Here is a 22,231-nt window from a genome sequence, read left to right as displayed (position 1 = left end):
GCGTTTAAGACTCTACAAGAAATAAAGGTCAAGGGAAAGATTAAAAGAATAACAACATACACTTCTGTTTTTGTAGCGAAGCATAGTAGAACTTTGAGGCGCGTAAAACCAAGTTGTGTATTGGCAACTTTTTGGAATTTGAGCTGATCACATCCCCTGGATGACGTTCGTTGGATGCTTGTATATTTAAAGCCCAGTTGCTCGATTGCGGTTTGTTTATTTTTTGCTTCTTTCTTTCGCTCAAACTTCCATCCATGCAACAACCACCACCACCACCTCAGACCCAATACTATCCACCGCCAGATTATTACCCACCACAACCTCCGCAAGGCCACTATGTTTATCCTACGAACAACACAGGCTACGCCGAAATGGGACAAGCGCTCGGTGAAGAATCGAAAATCCGTCCCTCAAGCGGCTGGAAGGATATCTGGGCGATAGGGTTATGGCTTTGCAATTTTATTGCTTTCATTGCTGTATCTGTCATAGGCATCCGGACCTTTAGTCAGCATTCAGGCCCCTCTGGAGGCAATCGTTCTCCGGTGATTACGTTTGATGCAGACACAGTCAAAATGTTCGGATATTCGGCAATCGTAGGCTTTGGGCTAAGCTTTCTGTATCTTTTATTGGCGAATGCGTACGTGATCTTTGTATTTTTGAAAGATGGCGCGGTAAAACTTCTAATTCGATCCTAATATCCGATGATGACTCTGTAGCTTTCCAAGACCAATGATCATTTCCACGTTTGTTGGAAGCATCATCGTCTATTTTGCGGTGACCATCTACTACTTTTACCGTCACTACTATACAGCTGCCATTATATTCCTCATTTTTTCATGTCTGTATCTCGCGTGTTTCTGGTTTTGGAGATCACGCATCCCTTTTGCCACAGGTAAAAGTCTTGATTTTCATCCCAAAGTGCAGGATCAAAGTTTTCATGTGAAACATTTTTGGTGTTCTTTTTGTTCAATCGCAGTCATGCTGGAGACGGTCACTTCAATCACTCGTCGTTACAAAAGCACGCTGGTGGTCGGTTTTATCTCTCTGGTCGTGCAGACAGCGTTCAGTATATGGTTTATCATTACAGTAATTGGTGCCTACGAAACATATTACACCCCCACCGGTAGCAACACGCGGATGAATCTCGTTATGGTCTTCCTGGTATTTTCCTTTTATTGGACTTCGCAAGTGATCACCTATGCTGTTCATGTGACCCTGGCCGGAATCTTTGCCACCGTGTATTTCTTGGCCTACCAAGTCGCTCATCCTGTTTGGGGCAGCGCTAGACGAGCCTTAACGACCAGTTTTGGTTCTATTTGTTTCGGAAGTCTTCTCATCGCTATTGTCAACTTGATTCGTTTTTTGGTCTCTGTGGCGCGCCAAAATACGGACAATGCCATTTTTGCTTTCTTTTTCTGCATTTTGGAATGTATCATCAGCTGTATCGAAGGATTCTTTGAATGGTTCAGTTACTATGCGTTTAGCGGTGTCGCGATATACGGGCAAGGCTTTATCCCTTCTGCCAAGCGGACTTGGTCCCTTATGCAGGACCGCGGTCTCGAAGCTCTGGTGAACGATAATCTCATCGGAAACGTTTTATTCATGGGTAAAGATCCAAAAATTGCATGATGTTTTGATGGACTGCAATGGCTTAACATCAAATTTCCTTGGAAAGGCGGATTGTTGGTGGGCGTCTTGTGCTCCCTTTTAGGGTTCATCTATCTTGAAGTTGCACGACCAGCTTATAATGCTTCAGGCAACATGGTGCCTATTGTTGTGCTTGTATGCTTCCTGATTGGCGCATCCATGTTTTCATCCATCGCTACCGTCATCTCTAGCGGTGTTGCCACAACCTTTGTATGCTTGGCTGAAGATCCCGAGGCATTAAGAAGATCACAACCAGCCTTATACGAAAAGGTACTGTATCTATTCTTGCATTGATGAAAGGCACATTGGTTCAGATGATTGATAACATATCTGTTTGGTGTAGATCCGTGAGACATGGCCACAAGTTGTGCAGGGGATCTAGTTCGAGAAACTTTTACATATTTACGCATAGAACCGATGTAATTTAATCATATGAAAGCAGGATAAAACTGTTGTAAAGAAATCACAAATCGCCAACGTTCGATATTGTTCCTAAATTTCCATTTGTAGGTTCCTCCTGCGTCATGCGATGGAAAATTTGAAAAAGCGACGAGGGGAAAACATCGTCATCAAAAAAAAAAAAACGCGGTTGCGGAGTTCGTGTCTCGGTTGGAAGGCATTGATCATACATTAACATGAAGGGTCGTAACTTCACTACTTCATAAACAGAGAAACGTATGGTTAGACTCGTAGTGCCCATTCTGTTCGAATAAAGGGAGCCCAAAGTGTTTTCAAATCGAGAAAATCTGTTCAGTAGCTTTGAGAAAAATGTTGTTTATTTTTCATGGCCAGTTGTCAGGGTCGATGCAGAGGTCGATAATGGGTCAACTATGACATGCTTGTTCCTTTCCCGTGCCACATTACCGGTATTTAAAGAATCGTCCAAAGATTCCTTTTATCGCTCCCTTCCGGTACGATTCCTAATACGTGAGGACTGGGAACAGATGAGGGAACGGGAAAATTTCGGAGTGGGAACCCGGATTTCCTGAAACATGCACTCTTTTCAACTTGGTCGCTGACGGGAAACCTTGTTTTTTTTTTGTCCAGTTATGGCTTTATTATTTTCTTGATAACAATGGGTTACTTTTTGCTTGGGAGCCCATTTATCCCTAGTCGTGATTTTTTTTCCTTTTGGTAGATGAAGCGACAAAAAAAAAAGTATAATGATAAAAGTAAGTGTGACGGACAAAGTGTCAAGTAATCCTAAAAACGGGTGATTTACAAAGCAAGCTTCTCCTTCAAAGTGTTTTCAAGCTTGAGACCATCCTTGGCAAAGTTGCGGATACCTTCGGACAACTTCTCGGTAGCCATAGCATCCTGGTTCATTTCCCAACGGAAAGCCTTTTCGTCGTTGAAGAAGGAAACCTTGGCGAGGTTGGCCTCCTTGGCACCTTCAGGGCTCAACTTGCGGTCCAACTTGGCTTCATCCTTTTGCATTTCAGCCAACAGGGCAGGAGAGATGGTCAAGAAATCGCAACCAGCCAATTCCTTGATTTCACCAACGTTACGGAAGGAAGCACCCATGACGATGGTGTTGTAACCGTAGGTCTTGTAGTAGTTGTAGATCTTGGAGACGGACAAAACACCGGGATCTTCGTGGCTTTCGTAGGTCTGACCAGTGCTCTTCTTGTACCAATCGAGGATACGGCCAACGAAGGGAGAAATGAGAGTGACACCAGCTTCGGCACAAGCAACAGCCTGAGGGAAACCGAAAAGAAGAGTGAGGTTGCAGTGAATGCCATGCTGAGTCTCAAGAACATGGGCAGCTTGAATACCCTCCCAGGTAGAAGCAATCTTGATCAAGACACGCTCCTTGTCAACACCGACTTCCTTGTACAATTCAATGAGACGAAGAGCCTTTGCAATGGTGCCTTCCTTGTTGAAAGACAAACGAGCATCGACTTCGGTGGAAACGCGACCGGGGACGATCTTCAAGATTTCCTGACCAAAGTTCACCAACAACTTGTCCATAGCCAATTCAACCTGCTCTTCACCACTACAGTATCAACATGACGCGTTTTTTTTTAGTTCCTATACAGCCTCCTTCCCTTTTTTGTCTTTTTGATACATACGAGGCCTTGCTCTTGGCATAAGCAATAGCATCATCAATAAGCTTGGCGTACTGGGGCTTCTGGGTAGCGGCCAAAATCAACGAAGGGTTGGTGGTAGCATCCTGAGGCTTGTATTGGGCGATGGCTATCGGGGAGGGGAAGGGGGTGAGTAATTCAATCGACAGCCTGAGATATGTGCCGTTCCAACAGTAAAACGCGTTCGTATACTTGACGAATATACTTACTTTCAAAGTCGCCAGAGTCGGCAACGATGGTAGTGTACTGTTTAATTTGGTCGAGAACGGACATGTTTTGCTTGGAAAATGAAAGAAACAAGAAAAAACCGGAAAGTTGGGAAGTTGCCTGAATCCTTACGATACACAATATAAAGACAGTCTAGTTTAAATTAAATGACCGCTCCGAAAAAAACATGGTTCACAAGGTGCATCTGGGAAAGTAAGGGCTGAATACAGGATGTGCGTTTTCATCATAGAGCAAACCGGCCAATCATGAAAGAGCGGGTCTTTGAATATGCTTACTGGCAAAATATGTGTATTGCTATTCATTGATTGGCTCATGGATCTGAATTCAAAACGCAAAATCATGAAGATGGCGCTGATACCAGAAAAAGATAGCCTTTGAAAAATTTCCCACTTGGGACTGGGGTTTTCTTGAAGACCATCGGGAAGAGAATCAAAGAAAAAAAAAGCGCTATCCGATCGCTGCCCTTTTTTTCAGTGACACGATGGATCCGTTGCACACATTTTATGGAAACAAAGCATAAGGCGATTCTTTTTACATACTATTTTACAATTTACTGCATTCATGTTCTAGTGACCGAACCAAACAGTGCTAACGATATCCTGTTTTGACACTTGCTGCTGCTGATGCCGGGGGAAGCTTCCTATTCTGGCAATCGGATAGATCGAAAATCCGATCGCAGCAAATGATCATATGTACCCGGTTCAACACTTTCACTGGTCAGAATGTAATATAAAAGTAAAGATGACCTCGCCAGCCCAATCCCAGTGCGTGTATTGGTGATCATATATCCCATTTCGACCTGTCGCTGGCCGTTATTGCTTAGGATGAACGGCTGCATATAAATATGATTGCAAGTGGCAGTGTCGTGCCCATGCATACCTTGTATTTATTTATCCAGGTACTATGGATGCAGCTGGTTTCGGCTAATTTGGAATAGTGCTGGTCACTCTTTTACCTTAACATAGCAAGTCTACCAGATGCTGCAGGGTAAAAGACTCCCTGAGAACTGTTCCTTTACAGTGTATATCATTGGCGCTGAGCGAGAGACCCAAACCGAGCTTGTATGCAGTGCTACTATGCAAGGTAGCTAGCCGGCTACAGTCGCAGAGGGGAGAGAAAAACTAGCAAAGCACTGATCTTTGACGAGATGCTACATGGCAACGCCTGAAACCCACTGATCCCAACAGCTTGGCAACAAAGAGAAGAGTATAGGTATATTTACAGAAGGTATCCCATTCGTGCTCCGAGAGAGAGTTAAGCGGTGTCAAGGGTTACCTGGCAAAACTGTAAAGTTCTCCCGCTTAAAGTTTGATAAGGTTCAATGTCAAATGCATTATACTCCAAAAGGAAGTGTACATTTCGTTATAGTTTACTTGGGGTACCGGAACATATATGATGGTGTCATAGCCTAGAGTCAGGACGCAACAAGATCATGCCCGTGATGGATATAGCCTACCAGTGAGGAAGAATTGATGATGGGCCATAATTTACAGGCTTATTCATTGTGACGTATGCTCCTGATTATGCGCTGTGAGCAAGTGCATCAAGGGCGAGTGGTACAAGGTGTCCACGGGTTTATGTTTAATCAGCCTAGATCCTTCCATGTGGTTCCACCGATGAATGTAATCGGATGGCTAGTTACTGTGCAATGTGCATACTCCCGCGCATTTAGTATGGTCAAAGCATTTTGACACAAGTTTTGCATATAAACTGAGCAAACCCGTAATAATGGCGGCTCAAGACAGCTATAATCAAGACATCAGCTGTAGCTTTATTGATGATTAGAAAAGCATATTTCAAGCAACACTCATTAACGATCATGTCGTGACCAATAATTTTCATTCAACCAGCTGTCAATGAGTAATTTTTTCAAGGGCTGATTTGGAGATTTTCCTCAGGGAGCTACTGGGCATCTTCGAGTACATTGATATAATAGACTCCTGCTATGCCATTTCCGAAAAGGATCCTTTCATCGTATTGCATAGTACAGGTGTATCTACCATGATGAGCCAATCGTGGAGAAAAGCAACGATTGGAATGACAAAGATCGTATTGTCAAAAAACTGCGGCAAAACGTACGCTTAAGGAACTTACTTGATATGGAGCTGGGTTAATCAGGAGATGATACATAGCAATGTGGAGAAAGATGAGAGCTATCATAATATGAAAATACAATCTTTCATGACTCTTTTTTCATAACCTGATACATAATTCTCAATAAAGGGATTCATATTATATCGTAGTAGTCCTCTACTTTAGCTGTTGCAATATGTCAGTCTCGGTGAACATGACTCAATCTGCTCACTTTGGGTTTGCAGAGTACGACTAATTTTCTCAAGAGACACGCGGCATTTTCCAAAAGTCGAATCAACAAGGATACGCTATTGTATCGAATTTAACTTTGGATTTCATTATCAACGATGCATGTGCCTGAAGGTTTCACCTTGGTCGAAAGGGAAAAAAAAAATAAGGGACGATGGCTGAACATCGCTACAGAATAAAGAATATGATTTCTTTGTTATCCTGTTTGTTCAAACTTGATCAATCCGAGTATATAGCATTTTACAAATTTATAAAATAGGCTAGTGTTTCTTAGACAACGTATGTCAGTGGGAAGGAAAGGAGCAAACCTTGGACAGTTTAAAGAGCAATCTATAGTATAAGATATCATATAAAAAAGGATCAGTAGTCGATAGCGTCGAAAAGTGAGGCGAATACGCAATCCGCTTAGAGTTTGGTAATCTCCCAAGTGAAAATGTCGGGAAGCGACTCTCCCCATTTACAAATGTTCCCCCTTATCCAAAACAAAGATTGTCGCTTTTTTTCTTTCTTTTTGTTTTCCTCCTTCTTGACCAATTAATAATCCATGTCCCGAACGGCGTCTTGTATAGTTCGAGAATATAAGCTTGTCATGGTCGGTGGCGGTGGTAAGTAAAAGCTGGCAAGAGAAGAGACATAGTGCAATTGCATATGACCAATCTTTTTTCAAAAATTAAACACACGACGTTACGGTGTGAGTGAACTGAAAAAAGAATGATTCTGACATGACCATCATATAGGTGTGGGGAAATCCGCTTTGACCATTCAGTTCATTCAATCCCACTTCGTGGATGAATATGATCCAACCATTGAAGGTAGGAAGAGATTCAGTGTTGTCCTCGAAAGAATTCCAAGGCTGAATGGTTGGGGAAAATTAATTAGATTCGTATCGCAAACAATGTACAATTGATTCGGAAACGGCGTTGCTGGATGTTCTTGATACGGCGGGGCAAGAAGAATACAGGCAAGTGAGACACGCAACTGTATATCTCATCTTAACATGGACGCGTACAGTGCTATGCGGGAACAATACATGCGCAACGGTGAAGGGTTTATACTGGTCTATTCCATCACGTCACGAATGTCGTTTGACGAAATCTCCACATTTTATCAACAAATTTGCCGCGTAAAGGACCGAGATAGCTTTCCCAATGTACTAGTGGCGAACAAGTGCGACTTGGAATCCGAGCGACAAGTCTCGACGCAAGAAGGCCATGAACTAGCCAAACGTTTTGGAAGCCGTTTTATCGAAACCTCGGCCAAACAACGAATCAATGTGGATGAAGCCTTTTACGAAGTGGTCCGGGATATACGACGATTTAACAAAGAACAGGAGATGCCACGTCGAGGATATAAGAACTATGAATACCCAGATAGTGCTTCTGATCGATGCTGCATGCTGATGTGATACCCTCTTTTGATTCTCCTTCATTTCAATTTTTTTATTTCTTTTCCACTTGGTTTCTCGTTTCTCTTGTGATTATTCTTCTTTGTTAACCTTCCCCTTTTCCGCCCTTTTTGACATAATCACGCGCTGTATCTCGTTTTTCTCCATAGTGTCTCCTTAAATAACCCCCCCTTGATGTCCGTCTTATAATCTGTTAGTATAGATTACATGTTGCGCTGATGATATTTCGAAAAAAATATGTGTTACATGCATTTACCCGAAAAAGAATATTGCTTTGGGTGGTTGACCGATGGAAAAAAAAAAAAAAAAAAAAAAGAAAAAAAAAAGAGAAAAATTGCTGGGAAAAAGAGAATCCCAGTTACATGGTGAAAGTCACATCCATTTTGCCGGATGGGTTTCTCAAAGTCTTGTCGATTATTTGGCATTTATATAGGGTCCTCGTTTGTTTTCGCTACTATTATCCTGTTCCTGGCGTTACAACCTGTAGGATGGTCCCACTTTTACAACTCTCGTCCTGCACGTGGCGAAATGGGGTTCGGGAAATTCATGATTCGTGGTACTCGATTCGTAGATGGTGAGATTAGCGGTTCCCTTTCTCTATTGTTCTGTCCGTGACTAAAGATGATTGGCATGGACAAGGTAAATCCACACCGTTTGCATATGCTTGGAGACTAGTCGATCCGACGAGACGTTCTCGGGCTGTAGCATGGATAGGTTATATCGTTCATCAACTGGGTCAATGGATTATTTTGGCCCTGGCGCAAAAATCGAAGCAACGTTGGGGCACCGATTATCGGTGGTGGAATTGGAGCATGGTGTGTCTGAATGGCTTTATGCTTGTGTATAAAATTGCTCAGGCCCATACTTTCTATGATGGGTTAGCCGTCGACGTTTCAGAAGCTGTTACACAAGGTTCGGTCATCGCCATTCTGGTAATTGCATTGATCCTGGCCATACCGAGGTTAGTGCAAGAAATTTTTTTGTTTGTTTTCATCGTTTTCACACCTCAAAAAAACACGCCATTAAAAAAAGTCGCGGAGTAATATTTGGCCTGGGACGAAAACCATCGTCGGAGCTATTTGCGGAAATGATGCAATTCGCAAAGAAGTATCATGGATACCTTGTCAGCTTTGGAACCGTCACCAATTTCCACTATCATCCAGCGGTAATTTTAATATACTGCACTCTTTTTCAAAGGTAGGAATAATTACGACTAATTTTCGGATGATAGGAAGGCACGATTGGCCATTATGGTGGCTTTATATATCAATGTCTATTTCTGTGGCAATCCACCAACTTTCTCCATCAAGTAAGGCAGAAACAACATCTTATATTGCAATAGCCCATTCATGATTCGTTCACCGAGTAGAGCCATCGTAATAAGTCATGGATCTTGTTCCTTGAACTGTGGGTCTTTATTCACGGTTCTGTTACCGCCTTGATTCAACCCGGTAGTACCTGGCAAATCTTCTCGTTTGGATTCCTGGCTGTCTTTTTGCTCAACCAGGTGTATTGGACCCGTCTCGCTAAGCACCCTTTCATCCTTGCAACCTTGTACGCTTTGTATGGCATCTGGGTGGCCTGGGTTTTCCGAGAGGATAAGAAGTATTTCCGCATTATTTTCATTCCCGCTGCAGAGTATCTGTGTCTTGGGTTTACAGTCGCGGTCGGCATGCTTACAGCCAAGGTGTTGCGGTTCATCAAATCCTATCATCTCAAGGTCATCGTTACAACAGTCATGTATGTGCTTACGGGCATCGCTATTAGTGTTAGCTTGGCTCTTATATTGGGCGGCAATATCCGCGTTTATAATGACTACTAAGTCATGCAGAGTTTTCTTTTATGATCAACTGCCTATTTATTGTCAAAAATAGACCATTTAATAATACCCCCAGTATGATATTGGTTGCTTTGTTGTCTCATACACTACAAGGTTCAGTAGCCAATCTCACCCGAGGCGTGATCAATGTGTCGAAACGTCTGCATCACCGTTCAATGGTTCATTTTGCTTTCAAGATTGAAAATGTCGGTAAATGATTGGAGCAATTTGTTCACGGCATGAAGGATAGATAAGGGTTCTATAATGTTATATAGGGATAGACAGGGAAGTGAGGGAGGGGGGGGGGTTATGGGGGAATGAAATAGATAGGGTAACACATCGTTGTATAACTTAAAAAAACAGTATGCTTATAAGACAAGGCATTTCAATTTCTTCTTGTTGTTATCTTTGGAAGGCATTTGTCTGTTAATTTGTCGTACCAAATCATAAAAGACTTCGTCGACATTGATTTTCAGTCGTGCCGATGTTTCGTAAAAGGGTTTCCCTCCCCATTGTTGCGATAACATCATTCCTTGTTCTCGTGATACCATTCTTTCTTCTTCCAGATCGCACTTATTGCCAACCAATACCATGGGTACCTATTGTTTTTTCTTGAGTTAAGTCCCTCTGCTTGAAGATTTTCTCCCCATCATCTTTCACCCCAATACTTACATTGGCTGTGTCTTTCACACGTAAAATTTGCTCACGTAATTCCTGGAGATCCGTCAAAGTGACCATGCTGGCGATGGAAAAAACCAGCAGAAATCCCTGGCCATTCTTCATATACAGATCTCGCATCGCAGTAAACTGCTCGGTACCAGCTGTATCCAATATCTCGAGCATGCACTGTTGTCCATCGACTTCCACCTGTTTGCGGTAAGAATCCTCGATAGTCGGATCATATTTCTCGACAAAGATGCATTGAACAAATTGAACCGTCTAAATGAAGAAAATAAAAATGCTGCGTTAAAAAGGAGTGCATGTGGATGATATAGAGCGCAGTAAAATGAAAAACGAACACAAAAAATATAAAAAGAAAGGAAGCGAAAAGGGGACGGGGAAGAAAGTCTGCAAATGAGATTCAGTAACCAGCATTACCAAAGCTGACTTGCCAACACCTCCGGATCCCAAGACAACGAGTTTATATTCTCTCATAGGGATAAGACGTAGCTTGAGTATTATTGGCGAACGGAAGTGTCAAATCAAGAAAAATATATATTTTTGCTTCTTTTTCTGCTGGTTGTTGCTGAAACCGAACAAGAATAAAACGGATAAAGAACCAGAAAGCTAATGAGGAAGGAATGGTGGAAATGACAAAAGGAAGTGAAAAGAGAGAAGAAGTGAAAGGAAAAAAAAATAGTCGGGGACAGTGGGGAGGAAAGGGAGGCTGTCATTCACGGGGAATGAGTTCAGGATCAGTTGCTTTATTTTTGTTTCCTTTTTGCTGAATGGGTTACCTTGTTTATCTTTCCTTCTGTTGACTGAAAAAAAAAATCTTGAATGGAAAGATCTAGGAGTTAGTCAGGCAATAGTGTCTCTTTTCGATACGAGAAGAAAGGGTTGCTACCACTGAGCAAAAGATGATTTGATTGCAAAAAGCATGTTCCCGAAAAAGCGCCATGTCAGGTTCCGCAAATACTGTATAACAGTAGTTGAGCTATAGAATTCCAATTTTTTTAGAGCTCATCATCGACATTGTTTATCTGTACGAACATTTGTTTTAGGGGGACATCACCATTTCTGTGCAATGTCAACAATAGATGTCGGTTCAATCAAATTTGTTTAATTTATTCCTCGATGCTTCTCGAACTTGAAAAATTTCAGATTCATCCCCTAGAAAAAACATTATGTACTCTCTCTTTGAAGTATAATATGCTGCCACTTTCTAGTATGTCGGTAGCCGACAGTCACTTTTCAATAGGTATATGAAGACTTGGTATAGTATTATATCATACTTCTGATATCGCAAAGCAGCACGATGCTCAAATCCATTGATAACCATATGTAATCATGACTGCTATCTATAAATGATGCCTATAGTAGATCCATTGTCCTTATTTGAGATGGGTGAATGGGACCCTAGTACATATCTCTGCCGGAAGAAGCTACAATATTGCATCATTTGGAGATTGGTTGTAAAGTACAGCTAGTATCCCATTCCCCACCTTCGCCACAGCAAAAAACCTGCAACCATTGAGTAGCAGCCACTTCCCCAATACGCGACTTTCCAATGGCCCCATCATGGAATTTTCTTCTACTCAAAGTTTCAGCCAGTGCGGGCGCAAGTGCGGGTTTTGTGACATCATGCTTCCGGCGGCGAGTTTGCCTAAAAAGGTAAGCAACACGACTTATCGATTTTCTGTCAGAGTGCAATTCCTGAACTCAATTTGCTCGGTTCAACAAGCGTATTTTATCTTTTCCCTTTCCTTCATCAAAACATCTACAACGATTTGCACCGCCATTCGGGTTGCTTCGGTCTCCCAAATTAACACTTATTACCCGGCTTACATTCATAACAGACTCTATTCTATTCTTTACAGTCACCGTTATTAGGTGACAGCTGCACCCCATTCCTTCCTTTTCTAATTTCCCATTCTCTCCACTATGAAATATATTACCATTTGCAAAGCTCTTTATGATTATACAGCTCAAACAGACGAAGAACTTACTTTCAAAGAAGACGACATTTTATACGTAATTGACAATGAAGATCCCGACTGGTGGAAAGCCCAGCGCAAGACAACATCCCTGGAAGAAGTCGGTCCACTTGGTTTGATTCCAGCTAACTATGTTAGCGAAGTATGTATCATGTTCCTTTAATTCGAAAACCGCACATTGTCATGATTATTCATATTCATGTATTTTTAGGCCGAACCTATCGGAGCGATGAAAGCACTGTACGACTATACAGCTCAACAGGAAGAAGAATTATCCTTCAAAGAGGATGATGTTATGGTACTTTATGAAAACGACGATCCGGATTGGTTTCTTGTCAAAGCCAAAGATGGACAGATCGGTCTTGCACCCAGTAATTACATTGAAGAGGTATTTGTTAGCACAATGGGGGCAGTCATCCTTCCGCGCCGTCTTAAAATTTGATTCATCTTGAAAAAATTCAGGTCAATGACCAAGCAGTGACCACGTCAAACACTCCTACGCAAGCCGCAGATACCGCGGCTCAACCACCCGTTTCCGTCTTTTCCGCAATATCGGTAAGAAATGCGTTTATCGATCTAAATCGCTCAGCACATCTAAATTATTGCCAAAATCGTAGAACACAGCGACCGATAAACCCTCGGTCAACTTGCGTGATGATGCAATGTCGTGGTCCGTGAGTGAATATGATGTGGAAAAGAAGAAAAAGAAGAAGAAGAGCAAAGGCAACCTTTTGGTAGGCAACAGCATGTTGTGTTATGGAAGCGAGACCGACAAAGCATCCCCAGTTCGCCAGTTCTCCATTCTTGATGTCAGTGATTATGTTCAAGATGGCAAAAATTTGCATATCGAAATGAACGATTCAGCAAATACCGTCTTTGACTTTCAAACGGCATCCAAATCCGAAGCCAAGGCGATCATGTCCAAAATCGACGAGTCACGATCCATTGCCAACGCAAGTCAAACCAAAGCCGCCCCCGACACTCAGACGAATGCGTATGAGAATGACCCAGCTCATATCGCTGAAATGGCGTCGTATGATCAACCTTCATCGTACGATACGTATCATCATCCGGGATCTGAGCCGCAATCCATACCTGAACCTGAACCAGAGCCACAGCCGGCAGAAGAAGAACTCGAAGAACCTCCTGCGCCCGCATGCGAACCACGATGGGCTATTGTGCTTTACGATTTTGATGCGCAAGAAGAGGATGAAATTTCGGTCAAGGAGCAAGAGCAAGTACTGGTAACAGATTATGTCAGCAGCGATGAATGGTGGACCATTGAGCTTCAAAATGGTCATACCGGTATTGTCCCCATGACATACGTTAAATTCCAAGAGGATTACGAGGCGGATCTTGCTGCTGAAGATGAACAGCGTCAAAAGGCCGAAGAGGAGGAAGCTGAACGGCAAGCACGGGAAGCGGAAGCCGCAGCGGCTCGACAACGCCGACTGGAAGAGGAGGAGCGCGAGCGTAAGCGACAAGCCGAAGAACGAGAACGCGAGGAACAACGTCAAAAAGAGGAAAAGGAACGCGCTCGACAAGCCGAGGCCGAACGAAGACGACGCATGCAAGAGGAAGCCAAACAGCGGGAACTGGACGCGAAACGACAAGCAGCTCGTGCCGCTGCCGCTGCCAGCTCACCACCGACGGCCTCCTCAGCCACATCGCCTCGTCGTAGCCAAATCCCTGCACCCCCACCGCCTGTAAAGTCAGCTCCTAACAAGATGTTACCGTCAGGCCAAGCTGTCAAGGGCATTTCAATCCCTGCCAACCGTTCCTTGCCTGATCGTCCGACTCAAGCTCAAGATCCCGGAAAACCAGAAACGTCCAAGATTCGAACGTGGACCGATCGTACTGGTGCTTTCAAGGTGGAAGCTCAATTCTTGGGTTGCCATAATGGTAAAATTCGATTACACAAAATCAATGGGGTCAAGATCGATGTTCCATTGCAGAAAATGTGCCAAGAGGATTTGCAGTACATTCAGAGGGAAACTGGACAAAAGCTCGTCGAGGACAAGAACGATAATATCCCTTTGGCTCAACTGGCTAATCAGCATTCCGACGCAAAGCGCTCTTGGGATTGGTACGCTTACTTTGTCAAAGCCAATATTCCAAAGGAAACCAGTCAACGATACGCAGCTGCATTCGATAAAGCAAAGTTGGGCGAAGCGGATATCGATACGTTGACTCATCGTCGTATGAAATCGCTGGGAATGTCCGAAAAGCACGTGCAAAGACTTCAGAGGTTTATTGAGAATAATGTGGCTGATCCTCCTTCGGAAGATGAAGGCATGGGCTCTCAAACGATGAAGAAGGGTAAGAAATCGGTCACCTTTGGAGCCACCAGTGTTATCAATGATGAGGAGGACGATGACGAGGAGGAAGATAATTTGGACACCATCAAAAGACAAATTGAGGAAGATGAAAAGTTGGCCAGACAGTTGCAACAACAAATGGATGGATCATCGCAGGCAGCTGGTTCAGAGACCCCTCGGGGAGTAGGATTACAACGTCGCGGTACAGGACGACCCACCCCAGCAAACGCAGCGCCCAAGGACGTGAATATGGAGTATTTGGAGAAGATCAAGAGCCAACTAAGTTCTGAACCGTTGAAACCGCAGCCGGCGGCACCTGTCGCTTCACCTAAACCAAATCCTCCTGCGGCCGCAGCACAGCCGCCGCCCCAGGCTGCAAAGTCGGCGTCCACTGGTTTCGAGGACGATGCATGGGCACTCCGACCAGGATCCCCCGCTGTAGCCAAGGCATCTCCTGTGATTGCCAACAACACGGGGGCACAACCCAGGCCTATGTGGTCTGCGCCAGCGCCTTCTTCAGCCTCGCCCATTGTTAATCAACCGACGGCTAATAATAACATTCCTCCACCTCCTCCACCGCCACCCATGCCTCAGCAAGCACAGCAACCTCCTGTTTCTCTTCCTCCGCGACAGCGCCCTACACCACAAGTATCGCAACAGAATCAGGTGGATCCGCAACTGCTGTCCCAATGGACCGGTAAAGTGAACGCAAACCCTGCCCCGGCAGCAACACTTCCTCCGGCTCAGCGACCGATGTCTCAGATGGCACCGCAACCATCGATGAGTTTCGCACCAAGTCCTCATATGCAGCCATCACCGCAGCAATTTTCTCCTTCGCCTAGTATGCAAACCATGCAACCACAGCAACAACCGATGAATGCTCCGAATCAATTCGCCATGCAACCGCGACCTTCGTTTATGGGGCAAGCCCAACAACCACAGCCAACCGGAATGCAAAATTTCCAAACCAATCCACAGTTTATGCAACAGCAACAACAGCAGCAACAACAATTCCCGCAATATACCGGCATGCAGCCACCCATGACAGCGAGTGTACCTTTGCAGTCAGTGCTTCCTCGACCCTTGGTCCCTACCAGCACAGGTATGGCTTCCATGCAAGTTCAGCAGCCCACTGGTATGTCAAGTCCTGGACAAACGAATGCTGCAGGTGGTTCCCGCTCTTGGGCTAATGCAAGTAAGTGCCGAGTTTGTTATGATTCGCTAGTCCACTCGAGTCAATTGACTAACCTTGTCTATGTTATAGCACCTGATAATCCTTTCGGAAACGCGGGGATGAACCGACCTCAGATGACAGGCATGCAACAGCAACAGCAGCCAATGGCTTCCACGAATGTCTCTACCGCATCACTGCAGCCTTCTCAAGTATTTGCTCAAATGACGGGTCATCAGCCGAATATGCAGAACCCTCAAGCGACCGGATTTGCAGGACGGCCCATGATGTCGCAGCCGACTGTGTTTGGTCAACAGCAATTTGGCATGAGTAAGCTACACTAAGAATGGAAAACAACGATAAAAAGTGTCTAAACATCTTTTTCACAGATCCCAACGACAAATATTCAGTGTTTAGGCAGGTGGATAGCCATACCACCGGTGTTTTCCAACCGGGCCAGCCGCAACAGCAGCAGCAGCAGCAGCAGCAACAACAACAACAAAGTGAGTCACTGGACGATTGCGCAAAGTTTCCCAATATTAACCCGTTCTATTTTGCAGTGATGGGTACATTCCAGCAACCACAGAATTTTGGTACTTTCCCCAACCAAGGTCAACCTCCATCACAACAATTTTACCAGCGTGGATGGTAGAGTGGTGCTGGTGAAGAATGTAGATACGCCTGACCGTTTCTGTACAAGGCTGGGATATATGGCATAGATTTTTGTATTCCTTTGATTTATCTCACAGCTCGACTATAACTACTTGATTCCACAGCAAGAATCGAGATAGTCCGAAAAAGCAAACTTTATACCATAAAAAACACCTTTTTTTATATAAAGATCATCAATGGGATACGGCATCTATAATGGAATTTGCCTTGTAATCTATTCCTTGATCTCACCGCAATCAACAATCTTGATGTCAGTATCAACCATACCACTGCCAGAGCCATGGGATTCCAAGACCTGTAAGACTTCCTTGCCTTCAGTGATTTCACCAAACACGGTGTGAGCACCGTTCAACCAAGGGGTCTTGTCGAAAGTGATGAAGAACTGGGAACCATTGGTGTTCTGCCAACGTAGGGAAAACTGTGAGTATATTCGCGGCCTAATTGCATAAAAACTTCCAGTAGTACTTACAGGACCAGCATTGGCCATGGACAAAATACCAGGACCAGTGTGCTTCAAAGTGAAGTTCTCACTGAAAAAAAAAAAAAACCACCAATCCAGTTAATATCCAAAAGTATTGACACAGACCCATTTCGTATTTTGGCGACTTACTCGGGGAAAGTGCGACCATAGATAGATTCGCCACCACGACCGTTACCATGGGTGAAGTCTGGTTATTTGAAACGATCAGTCACTGAGACAATTATGCTTTCTTAATCAGTTGCCAAGTACTTACCGCCACCCTGGGCCATGAAACCGGGAATGATGCGATGGCTAAAATGAGAGGGAGACGCGTTATTAGTGAAATGAGCACAAAAAGCAATTTTTTAAACTTACAAAGAGCTGCCCTTGTAGTGAAGGGGCTTTCCGGAGACACCGGTACCCTTTTCACCAGTGCAGAGAGCACGGAAGTTCTCGGCGGTCTTGGGAACAGTGTCCGAGAAGAGCTATCCACGAAGGTTGGAATTAGTTTTAAGAGTTTCTGAAATCATTACTAATTACATTCCAGGAATTTCAACTTACCTTGAAGGTCATACGACCGCTGGGTTTGCCATTGATGGCGATATCGAAGAAAACTTTGGGAAGGTTTTTGGCAGCCATGGTGTCAAGTGGTGTCAAATTAATAGCAGCTTTTTCGGCCTCTAGAAAATTACAAGAAAAAAACAATGAATCATGGGTGGCGCAAGTTTGAATCTCCGTTGGGTGCACCTAATTTGTAAATGAAAGACAACCTGAAGCGACCGGTTGCTTAATGGTCTCAGCATGCCAAATTGTCCATGATTCATCGATGTCTACTTTTAGTTGAAATCTCACATGAAATGTTCCCTCCATAATGTTTTGTAATACAGAAATTTGACAAGCTGAAACATGGAATGAAGATCGATCAAACTGTGTCGTAACTTTCTCGCCTCCTTAATACATAAGGGTCACTGAAAAAACGGGCAAAAAAATACCGGTTTGAACTGTAGTACAACTGAATTTTACCTATCAAGGTGAATATGCCATCGCGAAGATGACCAAAATCTTGTTGTTGTTGGCCAAAACCCCCATTTAAAACTCATACACGCAATCGATCGATCAGAAAAAAAGCTCATGTTGTGAAGGTCATAGAAATCTGTAACACCTATTAAAGGTAAATCAAGCACGAGAACAATCCTGACGCTGTGCAGTGGGTTGCGGTGAAACATCTCTGAATGTGTCCGCGAACGGGTCGAAAAGAAAAAAAAAACATGTTTTCTACTCTGGAATGGCAATAGGATGGAAACAGTTTGTCACAAACATAACCCACAGAACAATTTAAGATATCGCACGCAGTTCTCTTTTTTTCTTCATAGTGCAGGAAAAAGCGCGAGACATCGTATTTGAAAAATGAGGTCATTCATTGGTTCGAAACAGTCTCTTTATCCGATTTTTCATATTATTATCTTCAGATAAAGAAACGCTTAGTCTTTTTTAATATAAAGTTTTTCATATCGCTACTCTAAAAAGCTTTTTTAAAATGAAGATATCCAAAAAAAAAGAGTCTATGGTGATGTTCACATATAGATAAAATATAGGTTGAGGAAGTTTCAAGGAAAAAAAAAAAAGACAAATGTGATAGACCATAAGTTCATAGAGGCATAAAGATTCTCACCATCGACTGTGGATGTTCATATCGACGAAAAGAGCGTCTCTTACACGTTATCGTTGTGTTCATATGATGATTGATGCGGGCTAGATGCCACTGTCCACGAAGACGAGATGGGATAAATAGGATAATTACTAGGATGATCGACAGATGCTGCTAATGCAATTGAAAAGGTACGGCAGGACAATTGGTCTAAACGCCAAGGAAGAAGAAATTCTCATTGATAAGCATTAAATTAAGATACTCTTTCAACCACATACCCATAATACTAGGGATCTCATCTTTTCCATTCACAGGATTTTCAGTCAAGCTTGAGGCATACGTATTTAGACTGGCCCCGGAAGTATCATTCATCCTTGATGGCAGTGACAGTGACGGAAGCAAGGATTGTGCAGCTGATTTTCCAGCGCCAGAGATTGAAGCATTTGATGAGAGATGATGAAGGGTCAATTCTGAACCATTTACTTTGACAGTCGTCCCTGTAAATAACAGCCAAAGTAGTTATAGCGATTGCTAGTTACAGTCAACTTTTTGTAGAGCCAATGTTACCCAAATGACTCCCGCCTGAATGGGTTCCAGATGATCCGGTGTGCTGGTTATGAAAGAGATCTCTCGTGGGGCATAGATTGGCGGAAGTAATCTCTGGTGATACCGCAAAAGAATGTTCACTGACTGATGTGGGACTTGCCGATAAATAGGGGCGTGAAGAATCGCATGCTGAACTGCGTTGCTGTTTTCGTTTGCTGATTCGATGTATGCATTCGATACGATTGGAAGCACAAAACGCACAAGGTTGGCCACCGTCGCACTTGGTTTTACGTTTGCGACACGTTTCACATGCAGATCCAGAACTCAATCGACGTGGAATATCGGCAAATGTCGTGGTAGTTACAGTCGACATGCTCGTGCCAGTACTCTTGGAGGTAAAAATGGTTCTGCCCGTGGTGATGCCTTGATCATTGGAACGATTGGTTACAAAGGCCATACGCCACGGCTTGTTTTCCCGAAAACCAGAAGCACAATGCGAACAATAAGGATAACCCGTACAAAGACGCGTTTTATCGGTACAATGCTGAATATTGATTGAGTTTACTGACGAATGGTCAGTCATAACTCGGTATCAATGAACAGATGCAAACAAAGAAAAAAAAACAAGAATAAAAAAGAAAAAAAACCTCCCCAAAAATATCAGGTGGAGAAATGGATGAAAAAAAAAAAGGCAAGTTTGAACAAGGCAAGTAAGGAAACGAGTTGTATACTGTAGTGAGAATCAAAGATAAGAAGAAAAGAAGAAAAGTAAATGTATGATATTTAAAAGGATGGAAGACGCAATGACACGGGATAAGATGAAGTGTTTGAACAAGATGGCAAATGCATTTCCAAAATAGTGCAAACCATACTGTTGCCTCCATATAATCAAGAAGTTCTGTTCTTTTTTTTTATCACGTTGTAGCAAAGTAGATCGGGTCATTGTGGAAAATGCACTTTACCATATTAGTTTATTTTCCATTTCGTACGTTTGGGGGGGCTTTTCACAAAATCGGATGATTTTGCGTATTTACGCTGATCGACAATAGATGATGATGATGATGATATAGCTTATTACCTACCTTTGCACCTCGTTTATATGAAATTCTATAACCTATGATACGTAGAATTTCTTAAAATAGCATCGTAATTGCATGTTCCAACTCGTTCTGTATGGATCCTTTTTTTTTCGTACCCACATGGTCTATTGTAATTAACTAACAAGCCTCCTGGATGGTATCTCACCCTCACCGCCACTGTTGCCTCCCTCGAGCAATCAAACAAGACGAATGGTACGCTTTTTGATGCAGACTCTTATCTTTAAAAGGAAACTCAAGAAGGAATCAGATTTTGCTAGATGATTTCCTTTCTTCATGAAGCGTGTTTCGATATCATACAAATCCATATAAACATTTAATCTGAAATGGAAGCCATTTGTTGATTCTCCTGTATGATACGATGTAAAAGCATTCCTACTACTCTTTTTCCACCAGCTATTTTTTTTTTTTTTGACAATCTTTTGGGTTCCCTTTTGTTTTTGTTTACAGAACAGATCACGAGAAATTTCGTATTACCATCTGATATCAAATGCTGGCATTGCATACAGACCGGCACACTGCTTGGTCCGGAGAATGAGAAGTTTTTTTTTTTTTTTTTTCTGATTTGAGCAAGTCACGTAATATTGTATGCTGGCATTGTCATTGGCTCGCTTTAGGAAAGCTGTTTTGGGAATTTTCCTTTACTTTTTTTGGTCCCAATAAGTTTACAATGCTTTATTGTCAGCCGATGGCGCTTTCATGGCTTTATAAAAGTTTCTTAGCCGAACCCAAACACCACAGCAAGCGACCACTCCTACAGCCGTAAATGTGGCAGCCATTAATATAGGTATCAGGACAACGCATCCAATGGTAATAAAAGCGGATACTGTCAATATCCACATCGTGGTAAATGTGCAGGTCGCTATAAAAAGTACGAACAGTGCGTATGATAGGAATATCGTAGTTGGAGCAAAGGATAGTACTGCAACGATATAGACGAGCAGTCTAAATAAGGGACTATATATATCCATTGTTAGCGGTTATATGTTTTCTCAGCAACCATGTGTTTTAGGATCGTAACTATTGCCAGAATTCGTCGAAGGATTGACGTAGAATACAGGCGTAAGCGCGAATCGATTGGATAGAGTTGCCGGCATGCTGTTTTAATGCAGCTGTCAGTGATGATAGACGATCATCCTTGTCCATTTTGATAAAACGTAGAATTTGAAAGGAGAAGAAGAGCGAATCAGTTGGACCGGAACTGCATTTCCACAATAATGACTAGGCGCTGAAAATCAAAATTAAAAAAGCAAGTCTCATCTTGGTCCCAGCGGAGAAAAAAAGCTCCGAAACGCGTTAGATCATCTTCATCTGACCACGCAATAAAGCTTTTTTTGACCTGAACGATTAAACTCGTGCACAGTATTTGGCCTCAATTCCGTGTGATACATAATCTTGTCAACATCTTTGATAACCATGTTTTGGTAGGCTGAATCAAGACTGTATTAAAAACACAAGGCGGTATACTATCATGTTTTCATCTGATATCCTAAAGCATTATTGGTGACAGTAATTGGCAGGCCGGTTGGTCAATCGAATGTGCTTTGCAGCAGCAGCAGCAGCTTCATCATGTTACTGAATAGTACAAAATATAGGATATTATTATCAGTTGATGGATTGGGAGGTGATTTACATATCAATAACAAGCTGTACACTCGCTGTGCAATGGATGCCGCCTGCCACCGGAGGCCGCCCTCTTACATTGAGCGAATTTCGTCAGACAAAAAGCCTAACGCATACACGGCATAACCTGAGCGAGAACTCTTGACAGATTTTGGTATATTAATGACAACCTAATGGCATCCATTACGTCGTGATTTGTTTCTGAACACGCGCAAAGCAGCACTGATTGACCCCCTCAGTTCCATCCCGCCCAGGTTATGATCGATCTAGAAAGATGTATGGGTATGTTGGGTATTTTTTAAAAAAAAAATGAGTTAGTAAGCTCTTTGATTGATTCAAATTTCGTCAAGATATTTTACCTTTGTTATGAATTTTTCGATAGTAATTGATCGCTTGCCATGGCATGGATTATATGACATTGAAATTTTTTTAAATTAGTATACGTTCATTACATCATAGCAAAGGAAAAGAAATTGGACTTGCCTTTGAACCAAATGGTGAACCGGACAAAAAAAAAGATGAACACCGACC

At 42.9% G+C, this 22,231-nt stretch overlaps 9 protein-coding genes across 9 annotated transcripts; 4 read left to right on the top strand and 5 right to left on the bottom strand.

Annotated features, from left to right (window-relative positions):
• Nucleotides 1-254: 254 nt before the first annotated feature.
• BYT42DRAFT_612845 (plasma-membrane choline transporter-domain-containing protein) lies at nucleotides 255-2,029 on the top strand (the record flags this gene model as incomplete). Its single annotated transcript, XM_051571673.1, has 5 exons — nucleotides 255-637; nucleotides 717-892; nucleotides 977-1,606; nucleotides 1,676-1,917; nucleotides 1,991-2,029. The coding sequence occupies 5 exons, from the start codon at nucleotides 255-257 to the stop codon at nucleotides 2,027-2,029; spliced, it is 1,470 nt and encodes a 489-aa protein (XP_051424306.1).
• An 836-nt stretch (nucleotides 2,030-2,865) lies between these two features.
• Nucleotides 2,866-4,007, bottom strand: BYT42DRAFT_494180 (transaldolase; the record flags this gene model as incomplete). Its single annotated transcript, XM_051564283.1, has 3 exons — nucleotides 2,866-3,643; nucleotides 3,720-3,843; nucleotides 3,944-4,007. 3 exons carry the CDS (start codon nucleotides 4,005-4,007, stop codon nucleotides 2,866-2,868), a joined length of 966 nt encoding a protein of 321 aa, XP_051424305.1.
• A 2,747-nt stretch (nucleotides 4,008-6,754) lies between these two features.
• On the top strand, nucleotides 6,755-7,987 carry BYT42DRAFT_598044 (ras-like protein 1). The gene is made up of 4 exons (XM_051570958.1): nucleotides 6,755-6,889; nucleotides 7,022-7,096; nucleotides 7,164-7,245; nucleotides 7,296-7,987. The coding sequence occupies exons 1-4, from the start codon at nucleotides 6,829-6,831 to the stop codon at nucleotides 7,687-7,689; spliced, it is 612 nt and encodes a 203-aa protein (XP_051424304.1). The 5' UTR covers nucleotides 6,755-6,828; the 3' UTR covers nucleotides 7,690-7,987.
• A 535-nt stretch (nucleotides 7,988-8,522) lies between these two features.
• BYT42DRAFT_494138 (uncharacterized protein) lies at nucleotides 8,523-9,511 on the top strand (the record flags this gene model as incomplete). Its single annotated transcript, XM_051564279.1, has 3 exons — nucleotides 8,523-8,650; nucleotides 8,722-8,854; nucleotides 9,059-9,511. The coding sequence occupies 3 exons, from the start codon at nucleotides 8,523-8,525 to the stop codon at nucleotides 9,509-9,511; spliced, it is 714 nt and encodes a 237-aa protein (XP_051424303.1).
• Nucleotides 9,512-9,639: 128 nt separating this feature from the next.
• On the bottom strand, nucleotides 9,640-11,134 carry BYT42DRAFT_289011 (ras related protein 1b). Its single transcript, XM_051562876.1, has 5 exons — nucleotides 11,076-11,134; nucleotides 10,966-11,003; nucleotides 10,607-10,895; nucleotides 10,181-10,447; nucleotides 9,640-10,107 (listed from the first exon to the last, which is right to left on the bottom strand). Exons 3-5 carry the CDS (start codon nucleotides 10,661-10,663, stop codon nucleotides 9,877-9,879), a joined length of 555 nt encoding a protein of 184 aa, XP_051424302.1. The 5' UTR covers nucleotides 10,664-10,895; nucleotides 10,966-11,003; nucleotides 11,076-11,134; the 3' UTR covers nucleotides 9,640-9,876.
• Nucleotides 11,135-12,112: 978 nt separating this feature from the next.
• BYT42DRAFT_612841 (uncharacterized protein) lies at nucleotides 12,113-16,306 on the top strand (the record flags this gene model as incomplete). Its single annotated transcript, XM_051571672.1, has 7 exons — nucleotides 12,113-12,307; nucleotides 12,377-12,553; nucleotides 12,628-12,720; nucleotides 12,783-15,678; nucleotides 15,748-15,984; nucleotides 16,044-16,157; nucleotides 16,215-16,306. 7 exons carry the CDS (start codon nucleotides 12,113-12,115, stop codon nucleotides 16,304-16,306), a joined length of 3,804 nt encoding a protein of 1,267 aa, XP_051424301.1.
• Nucleotides 16,307-16,478: 172 nt separating this feature from the next.
• On the bottom strand, nucleotides 16,479-17,703 carry BYT42DRAFT_564943 (peptidyl-prolyl cis-trans isomerase cyp5). Its single transcript, XM_051567807.1, has 6 exons — nucleotides 17,348-17,703; nucleotides 17,162-17,271; nucleotides 17,061-17,098; nucleotides 16,937-16,994; nucleotides 16,796-16,856; nucleotides 16,479-16,726 (listed from the first exon to the last, which is right to left on the bottom strand). Exons 1-6 carry the CDS (start codon nucleotides 17,423-17,425, stop codon nucleotides 16,541-16,543), a joined length of 531 nt encoding a protein of 176 aa, XP_051424300.1. The 5' UTR covers nucleotides 17,426-17,703; the 3' UTR covers nucleotides 16,479-16,540.
• A 506-nt stretch (nucleotides 17,704-18,209) lies between these two features.
• BYT42DRAFT_564942 (uncharacterized protein) lies at nucleotides 18,210-19,809 on the bottom strand. The gene is made up of 3 exons (XM_051567806.1): nucleotides 19,002-19,809; nucleotides 18,713-18,931; nucleotides 18,210-18,644 (listed from the first exon to the last, which is right to left on the bottom strand). The coding sequence occupies exons 1-3, from the start codon at nucleotides 19,561-19,563 to the stop codon at nucleotides 18,499-18,501; spliced, it is 927 nt and encodes a 308-aa protein (XP_051424299.1). The 5' UTR covers nucleotides 19,564-19,809; the 3' UTR covers nucleotides 18,210-18,498.
• Nucleotides 19,810-20,562: 753 nt separating this feature from the next.
• BYT42DRAFT_564940 (uncharacterized protein) lies at nucleotides 20,563-21,302 on the bottom strand. Its single transcript, XM_051567805.1, has one exon. The coding sequence runs from the start codon at nucleotides 21,046-21,048 to the stop codon at nucleotides 20,743-20,745; it is 306 nt and encodes a 101-aa protein (XP_051424298.1). The 5' UTR covers nucleotides 21,049-21,302; the 3' UTR covers nucleotides 20,563-20,742.
• Between the last annotated feature and the right edge of the window lie 929 nt (nucleotides 21,303-22,231).

Source organism: Radiomyces spectabilis, assembly GCF_025331425.1.
Source record: "Radiomyces spectabilis strain NRRL 2753 chromosome Unknown BYT42scaffold_5, whole genome shotgun sequence".
NCBI classification, from domain to species: Eukaryota; Fungi; Mucoromycota; class Mucoromycetes; order Mucorales; family Radiomycetaceae; genus Radiomyces; species Radiomyces spectabilis.
This window is presented reverse-complemented; position numbering and strand designations above follow the sequence as displayed.

Coding starts and splice junctions, on each gene's coding strand:
- BYT42DRAFT_564942 (XM_051567806.1), bottom strand. CDS start 19,563: ATGACTGACCATTCGTCAGTAAACTCAATCAATATTCAGCATTGTACC. Junction 18,932..19,001: donor TTCAGGCGGGAGTCATTTGG/GTAACATTGGCT, acceptor TGTTATTTACAG/GGACGACTGTCAAAGTAAAT. Junction 18,645..18,712: donor TGAGATCCCTAGTATTATGG/GTATGTGGTTGA, acceptor CTTGGCGTTTAG/ACCAATTGTCCTGCCGTACC.
- BYT42DRAFT_564940 (XM_051567805.1), bottom strand. CDS start 21,048: ATGGATATATATAGTCCCTTATTTAGACTGCTCGTCTATATCGTTGCA.
- BYT42DRAFT_289011 (XM_051562876.1), bottom strand. CDS start 10,663: ATGAGAGAATATAAACTCGTTGTCTTGGGATCCGGAGGTGTTGGCAAG. Junction 10,448..10,606: donor GTGTTGGCAAGTCAGCTTTG/GTAATGCTGGTT, acceptor TTCTTCATTTAG/ACGGTTCAATTTGTTCAATG. Junction 10,108..10,180: donor GTGTGAAAGACACAGCCAAT/GTAAGTATTGGG, acceptor AAAAAACAATAG/GTACCCATGGTATTGGTTGG.
- BYT42DRAFT_564943 (XM_051567807.1), bottom strand. CDS start 17,425: ATGGCTGCCAAAAACCTTCCCAAAGTTTTCTTCGATATCGCCATCAAT. Junction 16,857..16,936: donor TATGGTCGCACTTTCCCCGA/GTAAGTCGCCAA, acceptor TTTTTTTTTCAG/TGAGAACTTCACTTTGAAGC. Junction 16,727..16,795: donor CCATGGCCAATGCTGGTCCT/GTAAGTACTACT, acceptor CTACGTTGGCAG/AACACCAATGGTTCCCAGTT.
- BYT42DRAFT_598044 (XM_051570958.1), top strand. CDS start 6,829: ATGTCCCGAACGGCGTCTTGTATAGTTCGAGAATATAAGCTTGTCATG. Junction 6,890..7,021: donor TGTCATGGTCGGTGGCGGTG/GTAAGTAAAAGC, acceptor ACCATCATATAG/GTGTGGGGAAATCCGCTTTG. Junction 7,097..7,163: donor ATATGATCCAACCATTGAAG/GTAGGAAGAGAT, acceptor AAAATTAATTAG/ATTCGTATCGCAAACAATGT.